Here is an 11,810-nt window from a genome sequence, read left to right on the forward strand (position 1 = left end):
TGTAATATCCTATGAGTGAAACACCAAGCCTACATCATTTCAGCTGTAATATCCCATGAGTGAAACACCAAGCCTACATCATTTTAGCTGTAATATCCCATGAGTGAAACACTAAGCCTACATCATTTTAGCTGTAATATCCCATGAGTGAAACACCAAGCAAACATCATTTTAGCTGTCATGTCCCATGAGTGAAACACCAAGCCTACATCATTTTAGCTGTAAATGTCCTATGAGTGAAACACCAAGCCTACATCATTTTAGCTGTAATTAAAAATCAACAATAAATACCCATTCCAGATCTTTAAATTGAATGATACTTTAATTATGTTATCACTGACCCAAAGCTTAAAAATGAGTGCACATAATTGCCATACCTTGAAAAACTTCACAATTCCATAGGTTACACCGCTAACAATAACTGCTACAGCAATGTAGTCTCTCCATCTTTCCCATGCAGATTTAGGTGGCAGTGGTCGTATTGGTGGTGCCATAGCCATTGGCATGGCTGGTACCATGGCACCAGGATGTGGTGGTTGTGCCATTGACGGTACTGCAGGTTGTGGTGGTGCTGGTGGATTGGTTTCATCTGATGCTGTACCAGAACGATCTATTGCAATCTGAATTTCTTCCGGTGTTAAACCTGAAATTGCCATTGGAAATATTAGAATACATAATTTTTTTTATTTTTATATATTTTTTTTAAATTTAACAAAAAAAAGATTATTTTTTTTATTTATTTTTTTTTTTTATTTATTTATTTATTTAATTATTATTATTTATTTTATTTTTTTTGGGGGGGGGGGTTGCTGTAGGTTTTTTTTTACCTTGAGTGAAATTAATTCAAAACCATAATTACAGTACACTAGACCAAGTATAACATCTGTCTGTAATAACTGACCTTTATTTTGAAGAAAGTTCTTCCTCTGAACAAAAGGACTCTGTCTTACTTTGGGATTTTGTAAAAACTTCACTGCAGTATCAATCTAAAACAAAAATGATATGATATAAAATTACATTTTTAAGTATAAAAGTAACATAACATGACAGAACCCCATGCAGCGCGAGCGCAAGTGTGATGTACTCTGGGTATTTGCATGAGTGTAGTTAGTCTTGCTGACTGGACTTTTCCTTTAAGTTGATAGCAGTAATTAATACAATTGTACCAAAGGCAGAAAGAAGTCTGACTGGACTTTTCCTTTAAGTTGATAGCAGTAATTAATACAATTGTACCAAAGGCAGAAAGAAGTCTGACTGGACTTTTCCTTTAAGTTGATATGCAAGTGTACTAAAGGCAGAAATAAGTCTGACTGAACTTTTCCTTTAAATTAATAGCAGTAATCAATACAAGTGTACTAAAGGTAGAAATAAGTGTGGCTGGACTTTTTAAGACAAGACATGTTTGTATTTATGTAGACATATTAAACCCTACCACCATCCCCTCCCCCACTCCTACTACCTAAGAAATAAGTTAAGAAACTTGTTCATGCCTGTGTTAATGTCATTTATGATGTCAACTCTTACCATATTTTCCCTTGGTGGACTAGTAGTCATGGTGGGAGCATTCGCAGTTCCTATTGTTGCTGGCACAGGCTACAGATGGAAAAAAAATATCAGTCAATCACTCTGTCTACAGCTGTTGATTAGAAACACAAGGCAAAAAAACACTAAATTTGTGTGTGATCATAGATAAATTGAACAAAACCAGCCAGGTGATATGTATATCAAGATACAACTGAGGGAACCAAGCGATAGACACAAATTAAAACTTGTCATTCAATATGGATTACATAAGTGGGTTCCTCTGTTGTGGGTAGTGTAGAGATTGGAAATCCCAAAAAACATACAAAATGTACACTGCAAGATTGTGGAAATATTAAAACTGCCACTATACTGTGAGTAAAATTAAACCAATGCCTGGGTGCCCAATCAATAGCTTATATCAACATGTCATTACAACAGTTTTAGTTTGTGTTTATCATAGTTAGTTAAAAAGCTCTTTTGCCATTGTCATCACACACACATACGCACACACACACACACACACACAAACACAAACACACAAATATAGATGAAATGTGCACATGTGCTACATAAATAATGACTGAACAGTAGAGAGAGGTTGAGATGACAAGTTCTGTTGACTTTTAGTGAAGACTTAGTATAGTCATGGTCATCACAGGCTGTAGGATAGGAGTGTGTCACCTTTCACCAGAAAGGGTGAGGGCGCCCTGTCACGGCATGACTTACACTAAATACATCTACTAAGCGCATTAGAGTTTGTTCTCACCGCACTTGCACTGGCGCTGTCTCAAAAAGTGGTATCAGTGAGGAGTTAAGAATTGCATGCTTATTATAAGTTATCATACAGTTAATAGCAAGTAGAGGGAAACAAGTGAGTCACACACTTAGAGTAATTAAAACATGTCATGAACATTCTACCATGTCTAGCTGCACCAACACAGTTCAACATGCCCAGACATGTAGGTGCAAACTCCCAATACATTGTTATAAAGTATCCATTCATTAAATCTATTTTAAAAGCTTTTTATCTCAGACTATCCTAGCCTACCTGAATATTGGGAAGACTAGTGCTACAACTCTATTTGCTATCCTAACCTGACATTTTCATTTTGAATTTTGTTGTCCTTCCTCATCTACGCTGATAGCTGTGTCACTAAGGTTTAGAAGCCACACCCCGCCACACACATAATGTGTGCGAAAGATGTGTGTTCAGTTGAATACAATTTACATAATTAGAGGTCATGTTTCCATGATGACACGTAATTATGGATTCGTTATTTGACCTGACTGCATGATTTATGTCTAAATATACATTAATAGGATGATTATGTTGTTGTTGTTGTTGTTGTTGTTGTTGTTGTTGTTGTTGTTACTTTCAAAGCCTGTATATTTTGTTTTCACTCGAAATCTGGGGAATAAATTTTAATTCAATTCAATATAAAATATCTGTAACATTGAGTTTTAAAATAATACAAAACAAAATATTTCAAAATTCCAGATGCTTAAATAAAGCAGAAAGGTCTATTGCAATATGTTTCAAATTTGAAAAATATAAAAAACCATGGGTTCTGTCGGTACCACAATGTTTTTAGTTTTGCTAAATGTTTATGTCATGTGTCAAACCATGGAAGTATCACCCACAGGATGTGATAGTTCAGTGGTTAAAACATATTGTGGACATGAATGTTCCATTTCTCTTAACCCTGTCAAGGTAAAAACAACACATTTATTGCCATAACCACACCTGGGGGGGGGGGGGGGGGATACTCCCCTTATTTGAGATTACGTATGTTATGTTATTTTTCTCTCTTCATTATGAATAGGTCTGATGTCTAGATTTGGAAAAGGATACATACAATAAAGAATTATTATTATTATTATTATATGTGTCACCCTTTGGGGTGTGTTTGCTAAATTCTAGCCCTTTGGTCTAAAATGGGGTCTGTTTTTTTTTCGAGCTGAAGAATCTAAAACGGGGTCCACTTTGCATTATTCTTTATTCTGCTTAGTCTAAAATGTGGTCCATTGTCCTTTACCAAATCATAACTACTATTAATTGCCCCAAAATGTTGCCTACTAAGGAAAATGTAGTCAGGTCTAAACTTTGACCTTTTAAAAAACCTGCAATGGTCGAAAATGGGGCATTGATTTTTGGTCAAAGTGGGTCCAAAATGCAATGGGGCCTGGGGTTTCCAGCACTGGCCATACATCCCTACCAGAGCAGAGCTGGCCACTGGTACCACCTCACCCCACCCCAACCCACCGGGAACCACACCAAATAACAACCCTAAACCCAAGTTAGTAATTCCATTTATATTCTGAATAAAATAATGACAAAATGTGGTGAAATTTAAAACGGGGGGGGGGGGGTACAAAAGGAGCTCTCACCAAATTACACCTCAATAACAGATTAGCTGCTCACAGCTCAGATTCAAATATGTATTTGTTTACATTGCGGAGTATATGGGAACGATAGTTGGAATCAAGGCCCTGGATATATTTAGCAGGTATGGCTTTACAGTAGATGTGAACTTTGCTCTAACTTCATGGTCAACAAACTTTTGACGGATTATCAATGTCATGGTAGAAATTAATAGATTATGGTCGCTCATGCTCCAAAAAGTATTTAGCTTTGAGACACTGACACGATTTGATTTGAAAATCTTAGCTCGAATGAATTAAAACTTCCCCACTACACTGGAAAAAATCCATTACTCTTGTTGCGAGTGTGTTGCTCTTTGGACCATGGACTGCACTATCAAAAATGTAAACAAATTCGATGTTCGTTTCTTGACCTCTCTTACATTCTTACAATGATTTTGCATTTTTTTGTATTCTCGCCATAAACTGCTAAATACGTCATTCCTGAGTTCTACAGCATTAGCTAAGATCGAAAAAAAGCGTATGAATATACCAGTTTCCTACCTGCGTCACTACACTCGTCTCTCCTTCTGGATTCGACGCCATTATTGATTCACGGGGAAGCCCTTTCTGCTCACGTGATATATAGTTTGAGTCGGTTCATGTAATTGGACCAGAGTAATCTAGATCATTTGCCCAAACCAATCAGAAATGCCTTTGAATAGCTTTACGTATTTGACCATTTGACAGACGAGCATCGCTCTTCCGGTATCACTGCGTTGCTATCTCCGTATCATGTGTATCGGCTTTCCCGCACCGACGAATTTTCGCTGCTATTAGTACAACTTAGTAAAAGTGGTAAGTTTAGTGAATTTACAAGAGGATACATTTTAAAGAAAAGTAAATCGTTTGGGAATGGGAGGGCGACTGTAGTGGAAGCTTGCATCTCAACCTTAGTGCACTCCTGTTTGGCTTCGATTTGCCAGACGGTCCCACAGATCTCATGCGTTTCGCTCAACGGGACGACTTACTTCGTATGTTTCCAGGCGGAGTATAAAGTCGGGACTTGATGCTAACAGTGTAGAATTATAACTTGTATCATTCTCTTTCATGATCAGAATAGCGTCGCGTATACCGTCTGAAAGCAGGACTAATTTGTCTCCTGGTACCAAACTGTCACACCACAGCACAGCACAGCATGGGAGTCACATCATGGATATCTATTCACAGTGCAGTCACATAAAATTAATATTCTATTCCAGGATGATAGCATACTAGTCTAGGATGATCATAATACAATTGCTCCGTGATTGCTCAGGAATATACCGTATGTACTAGTCAGGCAATTAGTACAAATTAGTCTAAATGAGAACTTAGGTGAAGATTATGAAATCACAAAATTTTCTAATATATATATATATATATATATATATATATATATATATATATATATATATATATATATATATATATATATAGATCTCATGGTATATATATATATATATTTATATATATATATTTATATATTTATGACAAAAGTCAGGCAGTCCAAATAGGTGATGAACATCTATAAGCTTGGATCCCAAAAAGTACAACTAAAATATCTTTAGATTTCCAATATTAGGGAGTGACAGATGCATCGCTGATTTGAAATAAATGATAAGGTTGGATATATAATGTTTTCCAAACATTTACATGTATTTCATTATGCAGGGAACAGCAATTTTGTGTGCTGTTGTAAAACTCAACATCACCATGACAACTGATGGCAAGCCGTGTAAAGTGTGGGATTCAGCAAGAGATATAAGAAAATCACTAATTGCAAGAAATCTTAAAGATTTATTGCATAAAGGAAAAACGAAGCTGTTGTTTTCTGAGACAGAGGAAGTGACTCTTGTCCTAGAGGATGATGGGACTGAAGTAGATGAAGAGGATTACTTTCAGTTGTTGCCTAGCAACACAATATTCCTCTTACTTGGTAGAAATGAAAAATGGAAACCAGCATGTCCTTCAAGCACTAGTAAGTTCAATTATTTTCTGTGGAGCTGGATCTGGATCTTGATCATGATAAAGAATTGGCACCTCCTCCTTACAAGTATCACACCAATGGGTGTCAAGGCCCTTAAGGGTTAAGATATAAATACTACTGATTTAAGTGATCTATAAGTCTTGTCTTGAATGAATATGTCGAAGGCGATTTGATGACAGAAGAGAGTAGTGCATTCCAGTCAACGATTGTTCGGGTGAAAAATGGGTTCTCAAAAATTTCAGTTTTTGAATCAAGGTGTTTATATCTGGCTGGATGGAATGGTGTACTCTTAGTTAGTGAACTATAAGTTGTTAGCTGCAGTGACACACAGTTCACCTTTTCTGATTTTCTATAGCTTCATAAGTCTAGCAGCTTTTCTACGGATTTTATATTTATGATATATAATGTAATAGGCCACTTTGGATTTTCAAGCATAGTTGTTACACTGCTATGTCGATTGTAGTCACTGCAAACGAATCTGGCTGCAGATCTTTCATCCATTTCAGTTAGTCAGGATTCACATTGGGATCAAGATAAACGTTTGGGATAAATGACCATTGGACTCTCTGGTGCAGGCATATGTAACAACAACATAGAATATGTGGAAACGGATTTGTATGCTTTCTACTCTCAAAGACCTAAAATTGAAGGCATGGTTCTGAGATTTATCCTGGTTTTATCCCGTTATCCCAAATTGGGATATTTATCTCATTCATGAGATATTCCAAATTGTCAGTGATAGCTCTATTGACTGGCAATGACCACTAAGAAAATATTCATTTTCTGTTTTAGGTGGGTGATTTGATTCTTTAATAACTGTTCTATTAGAATATCAATATAGTTATTAGGTATTTGTATTATTAAATAGTCATTGGTGAAGGACAAAGGGTTCCAATTACTTTTGCCTGTTCAGGTTGACACGCTTTGTCAAACTACACTTGCTGGCTTTACCACAAGGCTTTACCAAAATCAGAAGATAAGGGGTAACATCATGAACAGGGATGACATCATTTCTACTATCCTGCCATTGTGACTACACTGCCGAGCAGTAATGCCAGCAAACAAACAGTTTGACAAAGTTTATCGACCTGAAGAGATAAAAATATAACTTGTAAGTAATTACTAATTAGATGCCTTAGTTATATGTATCAAGAACTCTGTTACTATGTTTTACCCCCCTGATGACCATATTTAAGCATAAATACACTTAGTTTTTATATTTTCTTTTTGTTGAGTTATTTGAATCTTTTCATCATTTATATCTAGAAGTACACAATCAGTCATTGGATGAAGTTGATTTCAAGAGATCATCGTCATCACAGGTTGTAAAAACAACAGAAGTTGATGGCAACAATGTGGACCCAAGACTTGTAGATGTTGCCACAAGAATACAATATGATATTGCTGCTTTGATAACACTATCCAATCTTGAACTTCAGGTTTGTAGTATTGATTATTTACTCTGCTTAGGCCAGGAAATATTACTCTGGTAATTGAGCCTCCAGTTTACTAAGATACACACAAACTAAAACTATTGTTGCAACATGAATACAACCGTGATAGACTATTGAATGGACGTTGGTTTAATTATAGACCCTACATGAATTATAGTCTCAGTACGGAGGCAAGGAGACAAATAATATTCCAGCCATTAATGGTGTGATTGGCACTAACGATTCCCAAGAGGATCTCTGTTTCAGAAAGAGTAACATTACACTTGTTGAAAATATGAGGACCGTATTCGGATTTTACACTACATTATCTTCATAATACATCTAGTAAATCTCGGCGTTAAATGTGGTTCAACCCCATGGTGGGCGAAGCACAAACAGTGCATATTAGTAGTAATCCATCACAAATTGACAGGTTGTCGTCATTGCTCATTAATATTCATTGTTACAGCTGTTTTGACTGATATGATGTCCAACTGAAATCTACATGCTCCACCCCAATCTTTAACCTAAAATCATGTGGGGATGTGACAATGTCATCATGTTTATATGAACACTGTAGGGGGGGGGGAGCACTGTGCTCCAGTAACAAGATTGGCTAGACTTAGAATGAAAATAATGTAGTGTAAAATCGGAATACGGTTGCCAGAAACTAGAATAACGTTGTACTGCTATAATTTAAATGAGTAAAAAATAAATTCAGCTTGTTGCACTTTACACTGATGAGTCTGTATGGTCTTTTTCAGTTGGTTGTAGCATGTGATACATATACATTGGCAAGCTTGGTAGAAAACACAGAGGAGTTTGCCAGTGCCTTACAGAATGCATGTCAACGTTACCTAGATGACAGAGAATCAGCAACTGAGGCTGTTGAACTCTTAAAACTTTATCACCGTGCAAGGAAGAGTAAAGGACAAGGTGACAACATGCAAACCTAGCTATTTTGTGACTTCTGATACAGTCGGTCTGTGTCCAATCACCTTGTCATCCTAAATTAAACTCGGACCAATTTCCATGTTAGTCCGGAATCCATGTGGATGAGGGTATTTGAATTCATTATTTTCCCAACATGATAGGGAAATCAAAATAGCCGATCGCCAATATCCTGGATACTAGGCTATTTCCATGTCAGTATAAAAGTCTTCCAAAGATCATCTTACTGTGCACTTAAGTGTTCTAACAATGCCAAAGGACAATTGTAATGTCATAGAAGGTATGCACCAACATTAACATTATACAAGCATAGTTTAATCAAGGTTTTATGTAAGTATTTTCATTTGAGTAAAAGTTTAATCGAGACTTGGCTACGTAAATAGGTAAAATCTACTTGAGATTCCTAATCATTTTACCAGGGTTCCCTACTAGTATTTTTGTTAAGGGTGGTAAAGTAAAATCTACCTGAGTTCCCTAGTCATTTTACCATTGTTTCCAATCAGTGTTTTTGTTAAGGGCAGTAAGTAGGTAAAATCTACCTGAGTTCCCTTGTCATTTTACCAGAGTTCCTAACCTGTGTTTTTGTTAAGGATGGTAAGTAGGTAAAATCTACCCGAGTTCCCCAGACATTTTACCAGGGTTCCCTATCAGTGTTTTTGTTAGGATAGTACGTAGGTGAGATTGCCCCACCTCCCCACTTGGGTTCTTCAATATAACACTTGCACTACAGTGTATGAAATCAATAGAAATTTTACCAGATTTTCATCCTTGGTTACTAGGGTTCAGAAACCATAGTTAAAATGCTGCAAAATATTAAGACTGATGCTTATACAAGGATTCATAACTTTAGTTTTGTTGATGTCCCAATGGCTTTTCTCAGGAGGTTTCTTGTGGAATACATGGAATACATGTATGTTACTCATGTACAATCACCTACAATCGGATATATATAGAGTAAATAGTAATTAAGTGTACAAACAAATTTGAAACATTTATGAGTTACTGCCACTAATTACATTGTATGTCTTTCCATGAAACTTGTCTCAGTCTTGCATACCACAAGCAAGCAAATGCGCTGGTGTTTTTTCACGGGTTGTACCATGCAAAGCAAGTAAAATTCAACCCATAAATGATATGAACAGGTATGTCATAAATCTCACTTGACAGCTATAGGTAATTATAATTGTAATGCTATCATCCTTTGTAATTGGTCAATTGTATTAGCTCAAAACACTGCTGTGGGACGATTGCACAATGTCACACAAGCTCAATAAACGAACTTCGTTCATTGTGGGGGGGGGGGGGGGCTCTGGCATCAATGCAATTGCTGAACTTCATTTTCGCACTTCCAACCAATGTTTTCAAAACTATCAGGCCTTCCTTGTTACAAGTTTCTGTATGTACTTGCTGTGGGTTTCTGGTTAGTGTTTTAATGTGTATACCATCTTTTATATTGTATCAATTGTAGTTGTTTGACTGCTACAATTTTCACCATGGTTATTTACCATATTTATACATGTCGATGTCATACTTGTGAATGTTCATTTAGTCGGAGGGGATGGGGTTTTGGCTTAAACAAATGAATTTGAAGTTCGTTTATTGAGCTTGTGTGACACTGTGCGATCGTCCCTTACACACTGACTGATACAGTGATAGAAAAGCCACATACATTGTACTTATAAAAATATTGTTAGTTTACTCTGCTATAAACTATCAAGGCAAACTTTTGAAAAGATTCGCTCGGGTGTTATAGGTTGTAAATCACATCAAATTGAATCTAGATCTATGTCTCAACTTTCTATTATATTGGAGCAAATACAGTTTTAGTCCAGTCAAAATAAGATTCGACCTTAAACTAATTGCAAAAGAAATCATTTTTAGTGCATCTTGTTCAGACTTTTATGCTTAACAATATATTAAAAGTCTAGGATGTCTAAGTATAGTGGAACATGGGTAAAAATGAGTTTTGAATAATCAGCTAATTAGCATATTCATGAAATACTGTGCATGTAAAATCCAAGATGCTCTAAAAATTATTTCTTTTGCAATGAGTTCAAGGTTTGACCATTTGTTTTTCGCTAGATTGATTGGAATACATGTATATATGTGTTTCCATACTAGTTTCCTCCTTAAAAACTGCCAAAATGTGTTAAGTACATTACTGTAAGTTTAATACTGTATTTGTTACTTTGTGTATAAAATGTAGATTGAAGATTTGTAAATAGAGTTTGTACTTATTTTTTTGCAATAAACAAAAATAGATACGTACATGTACAGGTTTCTGTTTTGAATTCACATTTCATCTTATGTCTTCCATCTAGTGTAAGTGCTATCTATATTTTTCCTTTCCTTTTCAATGTATGGTACTCTTGTTTTGTTATCATGATCGTTTGCTATGGGTAAATTTGGTAATTTTTATTATCCACAAATAAATTTGTTATTTCACTCAGCAACACATGTAAAACTCAAGAATAGTGTAAAGCATGTGTACTTGCATGTATGTGACGTGTGTGAGTGTGCATGTATGCATGCGTGCATGTGTACATGCATGTGTGTGTGTGTGTGTTTGCATGCTTGCGTGCGTGCGTGCATGTTTTAGTCCACTGATGGGCTCTCAAATATATCAGCTTATGTTCATTTCATTAGATTATTTCTGTTTATTTGTTTTTATTTTTGTGTGTCTTAGTTTGTTTACAATCACTTTCTGTTCATAGAATACGCTTGTTACACTTTCGTTATCTTTTACACTTTATATAGTTATAAAGATTGGCCCACTGTGAATTTTTTCAGGTGTTCTTCAAACGTCGTTTGACATGATTTTGATAAAATGGATTATTGACGTCATAAAAGTAGGCATCTGCTGTATTTTGGATTGGCATGAACATTATGGTATATTCTTATGTGAGCATAATTTATGGTGGGGGGGGGGGGGTAGGGGGCTGAGGAGAAAAATATTTCTATCAAAACATTTTTGACACACACACCCCCTTTGCCCTCTCAAAAATGTTCATGCTCACCTGAATGAACCCACAAATTTCTGCAGCCACCCACCCCCAAAGGAACATGACTGTGCAATTATGTGGTACCTCCCTTCCCCTCATCATTTCCCGCATACTGGAGATGTGCAATTATTTGGTGCAACAGTGGCAATCGACTTCAGCGTCCATTCTGTAAGATATTCTTTACCACTAAATTTGGACTTTACAAGGAGAGGTCTCACATTGGGCTGTATTCACTTATACTTGTAGATACTTTAGCCAACATTCAATCGTTATCTTTGGCAGAAACACATGCCCATGATCGCTAATGGGGAGGGTGTGGGAGGGATTGTCCCCTCCCACGTTTTTGAAAATAAGGATGTGTGGGAGCTTTCACACCATACACATTATTGAAAGCCATAGAGTACTTGAATATTGTCTTCAAGTTCAATACCCCATTTTACTCTCAATAAGTTGTTATATCGGTATATTGTCTAAAATTTGACCTATAATAAGGCAGACACACATTCGCTT

General features: G+C 36.2%; 2 protein-coding genes across 2 annotated transcripts in view; one reads left to right on the top strand and one right to left on the bottom strand.

The window, feature by feature from the left end:
- The window catches only part of LOC144451574 (peroxisomal membrane protein PEX14-like), an 8,846-nt gene extending 4,349 nt beyond the window's left edge, over positions 1-4,497 (bottom strand). Inside the window, exons 1-4 of the mRNA XM_078142454.1 lie at positions 4,450-4,497; positions 1,525-1,593; positions 902-986; positions 378-643 (exon numbers count right to left, since the gene is read on the bottom strand). Coding sequence (XP_077998580.1) covers positions 378-643; positions 902-986; positions 1,525-1,593; positions 4,450-4,491 — 462 coding nt within the window. The 5' untranslated portion in view covers positions 4,492-4,497. The remainder of the gene's footprint in view (positions 1-377; positions 644-901; positions 987-1,524; positions 1,594-4,449) is intronic.
- A 142-nt stretch (positions 4,498-4,639) lies between these two features.
- LOC144451279 (DNA fragmentation factor subunit alpha-like) lies at positions 4,640-8,303 on the top strand. The gene is made up of 4 exons (XM_078142082.1): positions 4,640-4,743; positions 5,599-5,905; positions 7,181-7,353; positions 8,112-8,303. The coding sequence occupies exons 2-4, from the start codon at positions 5,641-5,643 to the stop codon at positions 8,301-8,303; spliced, it is 630 nt and encodes a 209-aa protein (XP_077998208.1). The 5' UTR covers positions 4,640-4,743; positions 5,599-5,640.
- Positions 8,304-11,810: the final 3,507 nt, after the last annotated feature.

The sequence above is a fragment of the Glandiceps talaboti genome, chromosome 21, assembly GCF_964340395.1.
Source record: "Glandiceps talaboti chromosome 21, keGlaTala1.1, whole genome shotgun sequence".
Lineage (NCBI taxonomy): Eukaryota > Metazoa > Hemichordata > Enteropneusta > Spengelidae > Glandiceps > Glandiceps talaboti.